The 15,305-nt window shown below is 38.7% G+C and overlaps 1 protein-coding gene across 4 annotated transcripts in view; it reads right to left on the bottom strand.

Annotated features, from left to right (window-relative positions):
• The window catches only part of STIM2 (stromal interaction molecule 2), a 61,721-nt gene that overhangs the window by 21,500 nt on the left and 24,916 nt on the right, over positions 1-15,305 (bottom strand). For 2 of the 4 annotated variants that reach the window (XM_062636543.1, XM_062636542.1), the window contains exon 2: positions 6,742-6,872. The exons of 1 other annotated variant lie outside the window; for it this stretch is intronic. In XM_062636543.1, the coding sequence (XP_062492527.1) occupies positions 6,742-6,872 (131 nt within the window). Of the gene's footprint in view, positions 1-1,105; positions 1,192-6,741; positions 6,873-15,305 lie in introns of those variants that run through there. One more of the 4 variants, XM_062636545.1, reaches the window with a different exon arrangement.

Below are 15,305 nucleotides of genomic sequence, written 5' to 3'. Positions count from 1 at the left end.
AGGAAGAGAAATTCTGCACATAAATTTGCTGCTGTTCAAGAATACAGGACTATTCACTTAAGTCATCAGAGTTAATATTAAAATTCTGAAAGTGTTTTTTGACCTCACACTTCATGCTCCCAATACCCAAAATATACATACTTAAAATGGGAGTATCACACTGTCCTGGTATCCAGTTCTTTGGAATTTCCTGTCACAGAATTTCTTGCCATTGTGCCCACAGTATTTAGCACTCATACTGTCCAGAACAGGTTACTGAAATGAATGGGTCTCTGGTCCAAACTAGTAAATCATGTATTATTCAATTTTTATATCTCTCAAGGAATTAAAGAACAAAGATCCATAAACTTCTTTACCAACTCATCTTTACACAAATTGAATAGGCAGGTCTGTTTCAGCAGTAATTCAGAAAATTATTTTTCAATGAGAAGATACATGTTAAATTTTATTTCTCCAGATTTTCCTAAAGTAGAAATTCTAATGTATGATATTTTAATTTAGCAAGCTTCTAAAATAGACTGTAATGTACAGACACATGTACCATTTTAATTCCTAACAGAAAGGAAGCATAAACAACCAAGAGTGGGACTAGCAAACTGATTATGTAAGAAAAGCATGAAGTGGTTCTCCTTTATAATAAAACCTTTAATCACAAAATAGCACTAATGGGAATATATATTGGAACATACATTTCTGAACTCACCCCCTTCTATAAATTATTTATTGTGAACCAAGTAATTTATACTTGACCTCTGTATCTTTCCCACTTCAATTTCCTTATGGATTCTTCCTTTGACTTTTTTCTCTTCAGACTCCACCTCTTCATCCCCTCTTAAAAAGCACATCATACTCTTCAAGATATTATGTTTGTTCCAAGTCTCTTGGATTATTTGCATCAACAAAAGATTTACAGAGGCCATCCATTCAGGAGACTGTCACTTCAGAGGAAGATCATGGGCTGTCAAAAACTCTGCCTCTATCAAACATACTGTAGCCAAAGTGCTAACAGATTATACTAGCTACTTTTTCTGCTTTAATCTCTGTATAGAAGACAATCACACTCCCTGGTTTAGACCAGTAAAACTAGGTTCTTTTCAATTCTTACCCCAAGACAACATTTTAAGTCAGGCACTTTTTTGCATGACCTCTGAGGTTCCAGCTTCTTTGTACTGTTAAAAGCTATACTCTGACTGTTTCATGTTTTCAATACTGCAGTTTCTTCCTCTTCACACAGTTTTGTGTTTGGGGGTTTTTGGGGTGGTTCTGTGTGTGGTTTGGTGCGTTGGGGTTTTTTGTTAAGTCACTATGCAAGTACACTCAAAAAGCATAAAACAAAATATTAACATATTAAGTGATCTATCCACGCAAAGTTGTAGATTTATGCCATTAGCTCTGTGTCCTGCAAGAGGCTAATGAGGAAACGCACTCGAGCCAGAAACATCCAGCTGATGTACTGGTAAAGAAGATCTCTATGGTGCTGGCAGGAAAAAGCGGCGGATCATAGTAGCAGGGGACTCTACTTTGAAAGGGACAGAAGCACTCGTCTGTCAGCCTGACTCAGACTCAAGTGAGGGGTGCTGCCTACTGGGGGCACAGATCAGGGATGTTGCAAAGAGGCTGCCTGCTCTAGTAAGTCCCACGGACTATTACCCACTCTTGGTGATACATGTGGGTGCTAGGGGCATAGATAGTAGTAGCCTGGGGAACATAAAGAAGGACTACAGAGCCCTGGGGGAGGTGGTTAGGGGCTCTGGAGCTCAGGTGGTCTTTTCATCAATTCTCCAGGATGCAGGGGAGGACTTAAAAAAAGCTAGGAGGATTGGCCAGGTTAATAAATGGTTAAAAGGGTGGTGTCATAGTCAGGGGTTTGGGTGTCTTGAACACAGGACCCAAGCTTGTAGGCCAGGTCTAGTGGGGGCTTGTGGAGCTGCTCTAAGGAAGGGAAAGAGCAGTTTTGGTAGTAGGCTTGCCAGACTGGTCAAGGAGGCTTTAAACTAGATGTGCTGGGGGAGGGGAGCATCATTCCATCCCAACACACCCAGTCAGTTGCCAGCACCTATAATAAATGCTCGGAGAAATGTAGATACATTCCAGCCGCTCCAGCCAATGAGCCGGCTTCAGTTGGTGCTTGGCTCAGATGCCTCTGCACAAATGCCCGTAGCATGGGGAACAAACAAGAGGAATTAGAGATGTGTGCACGTCTACGGGGGTATGATACAATAGGCATCACAGAAACATGGTGGGATGGCTCCTATGACTGGAGTGTTGGAATGGAAGGTTACAGGCTCTTTAGAAAAGACAGGCCTGGCAGGTGGGGAGGGGGAGTTGCCCTTTGTGTTAGGGATAGGCTGGAGAGTATGGAACTCTGTCTGGGGACAGGTGAGCAGTCCACAGAGAGTTTGTGGGTCAGGGTTAAAGGGAATATAGTTATGGGAGACATTACTGTGGGGATCTGTTACAGACCGCCTGATCAAGGAGAACCTGCAGATGAAGCACTCTATAGACAGATAGGAAAAGCCTCACGCTCACAGGCCCTTGTTCTCATGGGGGACTTCAACCACCCTGACATCTGTTGGAGCGATGTTACAGCCCAGCACAAGCAATCCAGGAGGTTCCTCGATTGTGTGGAAGACAACTTCCTTCTACAAGTAATAGAGGAGCTTACAAGGAGAGGTGCCATGCTTGACCTCGTGCTCACCAACAGGGAAGGGCTCGTTGGAAATGTGACTCTCCAAGGGCAGCCTTGGATGCAGCGATCACGAGATGCTCGAATTTGAGATCCTCAGGACAGTGAGAAGAGCGTGCAGCAAGCTCACTGCCCTGGACTTCAAAAGAGCAGACTTTGGCCTCTTCAAGAACCTGCTTAGTAAGGTTCCATGGGATACAGCCCTAGAGGGCAGGGGGGGCCAAGACTCTTGGTTGATATTCAAGGATCACCTGCTACAAGCTCAGGAGTGTCGCATCCCAACTAGAAGGAAGTGCAGCAGGAGGGCCAGGAGACCTCCTTGGATGGATAAGGAGCTGCTGAGGAAAATTCAAATGAAAATGAAAAAAGGGGCTTATAAAAGGTGGAAGCAAGGACAGGCAGCCTGGGAAAAGTACAGGGATGTTGTCTGGGAAGCTAGGGACCAGGTTAGGGAAGCCAAGGCCCAGTTAAAATTAAACTTGGCTAGGGATGTTAAGGATAACATCTGTGTGCAGTTCTGGTGTCCTCAACATAAAAAGGACATGGAACTGTTGGAACAAATCCAGAGAAGGGCCACGAGGATGATCAGGGGACTGGAGCACCTCCCGTATGAAGACAGGCTGAGAAAGTTGGAGCTGTTCAGCCTGGAGAAGAGAAGGCTGCATGGAGACCTCAGAGCAGCCTTCCAGTATCTGAAGGGGGCCTATAGGGATGCTGGGGAGGGACTCTTCATTATGGACTGTAGTGAGAGGACAAGGGGCAACGGGTTAAAACTTAAGCAGGGGAAGTTTAGATTGGATATAAGGAGGAAATTCTTTCCTGTTAGGGTGGTGAGGCACTGGAATAGGTTGCCCAGGGAGGTTGTGAATGCTCCGTCCGTGGCAGTGTTCAAGACCAGATTTGACGAAGACTTGGGTGAGATGGTTTAGTGTGAGGTGTCCCTGCCCATGGCAGGGGGGTTGGAACTAGATGATCTTAAGGTCCTTTCCAACCCTAACCATTCTATGATTCTATGACATTAAACACACAGGAAGATATTAGTATTTCAAAACATAAACTTACTCTATTTGTAAAGTGAGATTCCTTGAGAAAATTGCTTTATGTAGTATCTACATATAAAAGCTCTTTGGAAATAGGAAAAACCTGTGTAAATAGTGAACATATGATAAGCCTCACTGCTTGTGCCTCTTCGGCATTAAAACGAATCATGTACACATGGTGGAACAGATGCTTCCTGAGGCAGATAGCCTCCCACAACACATGACTAAAACCTCAGTAATGTGTCCTCCCTTTCGGTTACCCTTTTACAGCCTAACTCTAAACAAGCTTAATCAATTGCAATCTTTTGTATGCTAAGAAGTAACAACAGAAGATAGATTTGATAGAAAAAATTATATTAGCCTGCCCTAAGAAAATCAGGGCTAGTACTAGAAAGTTACATGAATCCTGACCTGAACGGAAAAAAAAAAAAATGAGTAGTAATGTCAAAATGCACTTTTCCACCAAGTATTTTGTAATAATTAGAATTAGGAAAGTATCTTCTAGTGATTTTGAAAGTTCAGGGTTTTTTTTATCACTATAAATATCTTAAGTTATACCATCAAGTCTAACTCAGGTAAGAGACTAAATAATAAGGAAAAAGCATATCTAACCAGTCCATGCTCAAACTAGAACCCCTCTATCTTCCTTAGAAGACTTTCACAAATCCCTCATGTGTTTCAATGGCTAATAGATCCCGTGTTAAAAATTCAGATCAAGTTTCCCCACATCAATTTCATCAAGGTCAAATACAAGCTTCTTTCCAGTCCACACAAGGTACATCCAACAGGCTTCTAGTATAATACAATTTTTGAGGAAATAAGTTTCTAGTAACAGGTAAAATTTTCTTATATTCTAAAGAAACTCTTCCTCTATAGAATGCTTTTATGTAAGGATTCATTTTACAGAGGAAAAACAAACTACAACATAAAACAGGGCATGACGAGCATTAGGAAAAATGGACTGCAGATGAAACGCAGCATCCCCCATGAACTGTTCTAATTTCAGTCATTTTAACAGATTTCAAGAGTAGCTTCTGATGCTGGGGTTTACCTTGACATTTCACTGGAACAAAGAGAAACTTAAGGTCAGATATAAAGATGGTCCACTTGAAACCAGGACAGATCATTTGATTATTAATAAAGTTTTTCCAATGCATAGGTATTTCAGTGTTTTCTTTTAACTTTCTTAACAAATACAGCACAAGTCAAGAGAATCACATAGTGCTGAGAAGCTCCTCAAGTAAGCTTACACTCCATCACTAATGTTTCAGTTTGCAGACTGGATTGTGCCTGTCCCAAACATTACTGGCTAACCAACCTTTCTGCAGTAACAGAGATAGTCTGCTTCTAGCATCTGAACTACCTCACACCATGACACTCATTAAGGTACAGAGCAGATTTTTTCCCTCCAAAGTTACATTATTCTGGACCATTCTCTCCATTGTACCATATTCCTTCACAAAACTCCTAGCAACAAAGCATCAGTCACTGTTGATGCTGTTTGTACATAGTCACACAGAAAGGTAAATAGCATCACGTTAAACTTGACAGTGGTAACTGACAACTTTTTCAGGGAGAACAATCTTCCCAGAGATGTTACAAAAACGGGAAGAAAAATCAGCAGTAGATACTTCTCCCACTCACCTCCAGTGAAAATGGGCTTCAGAACCACATGGCAATACCCTCTTCACTCCCCTTCCTTTCTCAAGCCTGTACCTGACAACTGCCAGAAAGCAAAATAAGCAAGAACAATGAAACTACATAGATGTTTCAATTCCTACCCAGCAACTCTAAGAACCCCAGTGGTAAAGTTGAGACCTGCCTGTGATCAGCAGGTTCAGGGTGGTGACTCTACTCCTTGGCTCTTGTGAGACTCCATCTGGAGTACTGCATACAGCCCCAACTTATAAAGGACATGGACATGTTGCAGCAAGTCCAGAGGAGGGCCACAAAGATGATGAAGTGGCTGGAGCAGCTCCCCTATGAAGACAGGCAGAGAGAGCTGGGTTTGCTCAGCCTGGAGAAGAGAAGGCTCCGGTGAGACATAAGAGCAGCCTCTCAGTACTTAAAGGGCACCTGCAAGAATACTGGAGAGGGACTTCTGACAAGGGTATATAGCAACAGGAGAAGGAGGAAGGGCTTTAAATTGAAAGAGGGTAGATTTAGATTAGGTATTAGGAAGAAATTCTTCACTACAAGATTGGTGAGGCACTGGAAGCAGCTGCCCAGAGAAGCTGTGCCTGCCCCATCCCTGGAAATGTTCAAGGCTGGGCTGGATGGGGCTTTCAGCAACCTGGTCTACTGTCAGGTATCCCTGCTCACAGCAGGGGTCTGGAACTAGATGATGATCTGTGAGGTCCCTTCCAACCCAAACCATTCCACGATTCTATGATAAGCACAAAGCCCTTTCCAGGACCACTAGAAGCCTGCCTACCAAACTCATTCAAGCAGTCACAAAAAACTTCAGGTAGGTCCATATAACCTTCCTTAGGAGGCACTTCCTACTTGCCCATAAAATGTAAGCAAAAACACAATTAAAAAAAGAAAAAAAAACCACAACACCAAAAACCAAGAACAAAAAAGCCACACCTTTCTTAACTGCTGCCTGTAACAGGTATTATTTTGCACCATGAAGTGCCAGGAACAGATCTAAAGTAAACAGCAAAGACCAACGATGACTTAAGCAGGAAAATCTTGGAGCAAACAAATTAAAATATGAGGTGGCAGATCACATCAACCTCACCGCAAGCTAAACCAACACCATTTACCTGCCTCTTACACTAATCACAAAAATAACAGCTTTTATACATAGTTGTATGAAGTTTGCCTTTAGGCTAGAACAAGGGACAATAATATTCAGTTTCAGACAATTCTAGAAGTTAGACTTTCCTTCTACATTTGGCTGTGGGAAGGTCTGAATTAAGAAAAACAGTAACAACTAAAGTGCTGGAACATGAGCAGCTATCTAAAACAGACAGACCTCATGTATGCGTAAGTGAAGGCTTTTACTCCTACCTCATCACTTTCATCTACTTCAATACCACCATCTTTGTCATCATCCATTTGCTTATGGATCATGCGGAGAGCTTCTAGACTGAATCGGTCCTCCTCAGTAAAGCACGGTGGGCTGAGTGAACTGCAGGGATCTAAAGGGAGGGGGGGAGAAAAAAAAAAACAAAACAAAAACCAGAAATATTATCTACTGTTGCACTAGAATATAAAGCTTCCAAGAAAAAGAATGGGCTTAAATTTCTGTATGTGTACATGTCCTTCACCTCACATAGCCGGGAGGTCATAGATACCAAATTCAGCTGTAGAGTTGGAGGGGAAAGGGTGTCAACTCTTTGTTAGGAGGGAAGCCCAAAGAACTAGCTAGAACAGACTGGCTCTTGGATATTTTTTTTTATCCCTGTAACTGCTATCTCTTCTATCATCCACCCTCATATCACTGCAATAGCAAATAAAGTCACTGTGCTTTCCAACCTCCTTTCTGAAAGTCTGGGCTAAACAGACCAGAGGAGGGAAAAAAAAGTGTCATTCTTATGATTATAGCTTCATAAACAGGTAACAAAGGAATGATAGCCATACTGTAGATCATATTCAAATTAGACAGTACTACTGGATGCAAAATATTCACAGTGGACTGCAAGAGAAGCAAGCAAAGAAAGCTCAAGTGGTAGCAATTCATATTCTCAGCCACATATGTTCTGATTAAAATACACTAGAATTACTGTGGAGCAGGTTTTTGGGTCAAAAATAGCACATTTTCATCTACATTCATCACCAAAGACTAATGATTTGCATGCACCTGATGGCTCTGCTTTCACCATGTCAGATTGTTATATCTCTAGTTTTTCCCTTCTACAAGGCACATGCCAAATGCTCCAAAAATTCTACAATGCATGATCAACCATTGTTAAAGATTGTCTTTCACAGACCTTGGCATTAACTAATAGCTATTTCATTAATTCTGATGTACTGAACACCATCAAAGAACAGAAGGTGGAAAAGGATACACAAATTAATTTTTGAAAGTTCAGCTTTAATAAGGTAGTGAATTCCCACTGCAATAGCCATTATAAAAATGCACTCACTAGTCCCATAAACTGGTCAACTCCAGTCACATCAATGCAAATACAAATTGAGGCAGCACAAGTAATTTTTGCTTCTTCTAGTCTACCAAAGGATTAAGATTAAATGTTACTACAGATTTTATTAAAGGCTCATTTATATAAGTAATGAAAGGGAAGCACATATAGAAATGGGTAAGATCAAGAGTTTGCACAGAAAAACAGATTTATTGGTTTAGTACTTCCATACCAATTTGCATTAGCATGATTCTGACTATTAGAAATTTCAAAACAATCAAAAGATATGGAAGCTGGTAAGACTCAGCTTGCAGAAGGCTACAAAGCAGAAATATAAAGGTGGCAGCCACAGCATAGCTGCAATCTCTAACGCGTATTAACAGGATTGAACCCTACAGCTAGACATGAGTCAATGCACTCTCACTTTATACACCAGCTTTATCACACAGAAGTTAACAGTTATCTGTTATCTGTGTCCATGTATCAATTGAAAACACAAACAAAACAAACAAAACCCAACCAAGAACCAACCACAAAAACAAACCAAATGCCTTACTGAAACCATCCCAGAATGGAGATGCTGAATTTAGTAATACTTCATAGAAAGCAGAAAAACAAATAACTAAACATTAAACAAGACCACTCTCAAACAATTTTCAGCTTTGGAACGAACAGAAGTAATGTGTCATGAAAAAAGTGAAACTGAGTAATTTTATGTTAAAAAAAAAATAATCTTCTATTTGCCCATCATCACTTCATTAGAAAAGGTTTAATTTGTACAATACACAGCCTTCAGAATTTTGCCTTGCAATGAAAATATTACTATCATTGGGGGGTTAAAGGACTTATCCTTGTAATACAGAGTATTTGTCGTAGAAAGGCTTCCCATGCAATAGTATGACTCACCTCAAAATTCTGCTAATAATTGAATTCCAATAGCCACAAAGAAGATGACATTATTTGAACACAAACATATTTCAGAAGAACATTTTGTACTGCAAGATTAGTTCTATAGTATGTTTTAAGTTAGAAGAAAGCATAATTGTCAGAACAGACGAACAGGTCCTCCAAACACACCCAACTTCATTTGTAGTTATTCCTAGACTTACACAGAAAATGTCAGACCAAGTGTTCAGTTTGCAAGCACTCACTCAAATGCTTTTCTGTTCTGTTCAGCTGAAAGCCCAGCTTTTCAATTAAAAGAAGTTCTCAGAGTACATTTTCTGAAAACTGAGGTTTTCAACTCTTTTCTCAATCAATTTCTTAATCGGAGTATTTATTTATCTTGAAGATGCCTTTTTTTGGTTATTTAAGAAGGAATGCACTTTAAAGAGCTATGGCTCTTCTTGAGAGAAGTAAACAGCCTGCTTGTGCTTCAAATGTCCCACGTCCTGGCTCCAGGAACACTTGATCTCTCTCTGGAGACAACAGAGTTCCAATTGCTCCTTTTGGAACTGAGAAACATGGAGCAGGACAACATCTTGGCTGTAATAAAAATTAACCCACTCTAAACAGAATCCAGATTTACCTTCAAGGTTATTTTCATATGGTAAAATTAAACATTCCTAGACTGACAACACCTGTCATCCCTTTATTCAGAAAACAATCTCACAACAATTTACAAAGCCACAACCTAAAGAATAAGTGAAAAACATTTCACAAGCATACCTATGAAGCCCTACCAATCCCAAAAACACCTGACAAATTTAATGACCTGCAGCTTTAGAGAGGATTCTAGCGCACATAATTTTGCCTCACTTGCATGGCAGAAACAATTCAAATTAATACTACATGAAGCATGGCTAGAAACCTCCCAAACATCCTGTTAATTAAGGTAACAGCCAAGAGGAAAAGTCTCGATATAGAACAAGCACCATAAACATAGGTCTGAGACCATGCAATAAATTATAAGACAAGTTGATAGTTTATTTTTCAATTTGAATCTATTGAAGGTGTTCTGGGATTCCAAACCTTCTATTGTACTGTAATGACAAACTATTTCACATCTGGACCAATTTCACTGTCCTAGTCTGGTATGTGTGGCATAATACACTCGTCCAAAACCATCATCACAGGAAAGATCACAGGGATACCAAGTTCATTCAGGGTTAAACTTGATATCTTAGAATCTGATCCTTCCTTTAACAAACAGCACAGAAGAATTAGCAAAGCAAACAAAAGAGATATAGGGTAGATGAGATGGACAAGAGTCATACAAGCACACCATATGTCACTCTAGGCAGGAGTTATTTTACAGACCGGTTTTTCATGTTGCTCAGAAGCAAGTTTTCAGAAATTCTGGTCATGATATGGAGAGAATTTGCTACTAAAAAAATTACATGTCAAATTTGTGGCTCAACAAATGCAGCGCAGGCTTTTGAACTGACCCTTCTACCTGCCTCAAGTAGCTCAGTAACTGATTCCTAGCTCTGAGGCAAGAGGAGAAAGTAGTCTTCACCAGTCCAAGGAGCTGCACAAGGCCACGGGTACAGACCAGTCTTACACAAGACAGTTTGATAGTAAACTGAGTACAGAGTTATCCAAGGGGGTATACAGGAAACTTTGTATTTGCAGATAAGGGGAAAGTAACACACTTTCCCCTCCCCCTTCTTTTTCCACTTCTGTTTTTCAATGAGGTTAGAATAAGGCAAGACTGCAAGAAAAACTTCAGTTTGAAACTCTCCTAAACGTTAGAATAATGTTTTTTCATCCCATTTTCTAAAAGCAACAGGGGTTAACTTAAATTGACACTGTCAACACAAACCACTAAAGAAGATTAATTACATCCATATCTTCAAGCATTCAAGCATTTCAGCAAAGCCCTTGAAATTTATTTCAGGAATACACCATTAGAAACGGTCCCAAAGCAAAAGGATACATGCACCTTGCAGTCTTTATCTATCCTGCACTCACTTTTCCCAAGTCTGTTGCAATCGTAACAGACTTCAGAATGAAAGACTGGCAGACAAACAGCTAATAATCCTGTGGTCATCACACACACACACCCTGTGGCATATGGACACTGGAGCATAGCAGCTTTGTGACAGAGGGACCCTAGCAAGTATTTGCACTTCCAATCTGGCCTCCAAAGCACTTGAGCCCTCAAGTCTTTTAAATGCCTCAAAGAGCCTTTCTAAGGAAGAATACAGGGTCACACAAAACCTTTATGATTTTCAAAGGTACCCGGAACCTGACACACACCTCCAAATTTAAGATTAAAATGCTTTTAAATTTCCCCATTAGTTCACTCAGAGCAACCTAGCCGTTGAGAGTTATTTGGATAGATTGGCTACTACGCATCAGTTCTGCCCTGTGAGGATGTTCGGCATTCACAGAGGAGGAAGCACACTTTTTTATGCTAGCATATGGCAGTCCTATGAAAGTCTGCAGCACTTCCGTGACAGCCTTTTTCTGATGTATTCAGGAGTGTACCATGTTCTTCTGGTTTTATGATTCCCTGTTCCTAAGAAGCCATCTGGGAGAAAGGGAAGCCTCACAGAAAAGGCAAGCACTATACAAAGTCTCAGCTTCCTAAGTACATACACTCATCTTAAAATAACTGTTTCCCAAGAAGTAGGATTTCTTTGCATTTTCCAGAGCAAAGCAGGTGGTCACAATATCCCCAACCCCCCCAGTGAATGGATTTTTACCTAACTAGAATTTCTATTTCATTACATTTCTTTTGTGCTTTAGCTCTACACTATAATACATGACAGTTTCTTCATCAATTTAATATATTCTTTTCAAGGCAAGACAAAAACCATAAAATAATAAAGTACAAATCTGGGTGTCAGGTACAGTAGGGATTACTCAGATTACTGAAAAACAAGTGTTTTCAAGAATTTCACCAGATCTTCAAAACAGCTATTCACAACAAAAGCAACAAACATGTTTCATTTAGCTTAAATCTTTACATAAGGTGTCATTAAAGTCTTGAAGATGCTTGAAGACACAGCCTCAAAGTAAGCTTTGTTTAATCTTTCAATTAAAAGCTCCCAAAGCAAATCACTCCTACTCTTAATAATTAAACTACTCCATATGGCAAGTAGGCTGAGCAGGATATAACTGTTAACTTGACAATGTCACCTGTGACATTTATTTAAATGATTAGAGTGGAAAATAAAATTCATCACTGCAGCACATCTTTCCAATAAAAAGATTAAAAAAAAAACTTTGACAAAAAGGGCAGAATATACTTATCTTTTAATCACAACATTGATTTACTTAAATGAGCTTCCTAAAGAGGAAAAATTGCTGTAACACTAATTACAGCAGGGAAATGGGTGCAACAGGAAAGGAGAATCAGGCCACTGTCGTCTCCAAAGAATTTTACAATGCAAAATTTCACATTAAGCTTTTCCACTACCCCATATTAGAAACTGAGACAATTTCTGAAATCATCTTTCTAAGCTCATGTAGCAACAGCAGATGAGACTCAGATAAAACTCCTGACTGCAAAGCCTGGTATCTGAAGCACTTGTTTCTGAGCATATGTGTAAGGCTTAGTGACTGGTAGCACTTCATTTAAAAAAAAAAAATTAATAAAACCAAAGATATTTGCAATTTAGCTCCATGAAAGCTGCCATAATTCTTTTTAAATCCACTAAACATCCTTCAGTAAAAACTGATCATTTTGAACAGCCTTAAAATAATTCATTACCACTTCATTATATATATAAGCAATACTCCCCATGAGAAATCCAAACCTGGCTCTGTCGCTACTGAGAAATGTCCATTTAGTCTGCTACTTCAGTACCTTTTAATACATGCAAATCAATTATATTTTTAACACTGCATGGAAACTTGAAACTTGATCAGGCAAGCAAAGCTTTGATTTTTCCTTAAATCGCCATTAGCTCATCTCTGCTTTCTCCACACCCACAAAAAAGCTGTCTAATTCTGAACTTAAATTTCCTATTTTTATGCCTAGGAAAAAAGTGAAACCAATCTGATATTTAAAGCAAAAATTCAAACAATAATGCCATTAGTAAAATCACGTGTTAAAACAGTTTTTGATTAAGGCTTTTCTAATCTTTCCTAGATAAAAAGCATAAACTGCAGAACAGCAGGGACTGTTAACTTTCTGATCACCTGTTAAGACATTTTAAACATCACATACTCTTTTAGAAAACCATTCAAGAACTTTGCAACAATAAAAATGGTTATTCAACAGGAAAGATACAAAATAAATTCTCTAGAGAGTTTTATGTCAAATCTAATTTTACTTAAACTGCAGTCAAAGCAACTATCCCAAATCAGCAATGCTTGTTTGAAAAGAAAGTTGCAATAAGGGGTTTGAATATATTAATCATGTCAAGGATTATACAGAGAAGACAGAATATCAGTATAAACACTTCATTTAGACTCTTAGGAAATTAATTATTAAATTACAACACTGTCTAATTCAAGAAGATGGTTTCATGGCTTTTCCATCTTCTTCCCACACCCTCCCTGAGCAATGATGTAGTTTGAAGGGAAGAGGAAGTTGGACAATTACTGTACATAATGGTCAAAGCAGACTGATTTAGAAGAGGAACTCCTGCCAACCCTGACAGAGCAGGATGAGAGGAAACCAGGAGATGCATTTTATATAAGCCGTGAAAAATTCACCTATTTTCCTACTTTCAGCCTTACATGTACTTTAATGGTACTTAATATAAAAACCTAAACACACATAGGAATGTTCAGTTAAAATGTAAAAAAAAATAATAACAAAAAAGGATACCAGATATCTAATACCTGCTTGCAGTAGTAGGAAAATCTGTCTCACTTACTGATACAAAAAGACCAAGGAAGGAGATATTTAATGCAGTTTAAATCCAAGTACTCATCCATATATCTTGATTTTGCAGTAAAGACTATTTAATGCACCTTTAAAAACGTATTATGTACTCTTTGCACATTATCATAATTATTACCATTTAAAATTTTAATAGCTCCAAGAAAAAACAAATTAACACAGGTTCAAAGATGATCTAAATTAGTAACTTCACCTGGAATAAAAACACACTCTTAACTCAGACAAAATGAACAAGACAGTCAATATTCTAAACACATGTTTAGAAGTTCCAGCTATCAAAGAAAGGACTATGAATTTACTATTTGAGTTCATTTCTGAACAGAACATTAATTAAGCTGATGAAATAAACTGCAGATGCGTATTCATATATATTCAGTAACTATTAATGCATATCACATCTAAGCACATAAACAACACATATCTAAGCTTCTAATACATTTTAGGTCTGACTAGTTACCTACCACTGTTCTAACAAGTTTCCCCATTTTCTAACAGCAGGAAGCTGGAAAAGATGCAGTATATCCCTGATCATATACTTTAGTCTGCCTAAGAATTTGTCAGCTCTTAAGGAAGAGCAGCAGCATAGTATTTAAGCCACTTTCTTAACTTGGTCAGGAAATTAGAAAAACAATTTACAGGTGACCCTCAAATGGCTGACAATATGCCCACATGATTTCTGAAGCAAGCTTCCTAGTAATGGTTTTCTAAATAAAACCAATAAAACCCCATCTTCTTGCTTAGAATTCTGTCCTTGTTAACACCTCTCCTGTATATTAATCTGGAACCCTCATATATAGCCTCTTAGTCAAAGTATAGGGTCAAAATTCAGTGTACCAATTTCTTTTGGGGTATGGCTCAAGAGCATAAGACACACTGAATTCCTTTCTGGAAGACACTAATCTGCAGACTACAACCATATTATGGCTGATAATGCAAAAGTCTACAAACTTTTTTCATGCTGAAATGTAGTTCACAGCTTCTTAGAATTAAAAAAAGGGGGGGGGGGGGGCTACCCTTGAAAAGCATTTTACCATCTTATGTAATCTGAAAAAAAGTTTAGTAAAGGCATCAGAAGTTTTACAGGTGTGGCTTTAAGATTAAAAAAGCATCTTTTAAGATCTAAATCCTTACACTTTCAGACAAATAAACTACTAAAATTACAAATTAGGAGTGTACTAAAGTCTTTGTTTCCACAAACTCTTGATATATCTTTAAATTCATACTATTAATCACATCAATTTTTTTCTCTGATGTATTTATTTTCATATGTGGTTCATAATCATATCCTATATCCATGAATCAGGCATGTAGCATGACATTGCTGACATTACTGTATTACTTCAGTCTTCTGGACCATCTGATCTAGTACGTATATTAACAACTGTTCTAACCAAGGAATCAAATTTAATCTTCTGTGAGCACCATCTGTAGGGTCATCAGCTCCTTCAGAGTTCCTGTAACAACATGTTGTCAGGATGTATTTATACTTCAGGAGAGCATATCAGAATTATACAACTGAAATCTAAAGTAAAAAGTTAACACTGTACTCACAATAAAGAAAGCTTAGCATCAGGGCACCTTTAAAAAAATAAAAATACACAATCTGTTTAGATTCTAGCATTTGAGTATTAAATTGTCAGCCTATGTAACATTTATACTTTCAGAAATACAAAGGCACTGAGTACATAGAT

Source organism: Pezoporus occidentalis, unplaced genomic scaffold (genome assembly GCF_034315485.1).
Source record: "Pezoporus occidentalis ecotype Australia unplaced genomic scaffold, CSIRO_AGI_Poc_V1 ctg48, whole genome shotgun sequence".
Lineage (NCBI taxonomy): Eukaryota > Metazoa > Chordata > Aves > Psittaciformes > Psittacidae > Pezoporus > Pezoporus occidentalis.
Note: the sequence above shows the minus strand (reverse complement) of the source record. Positions and strands in the feature narration are given on the sequence as shown.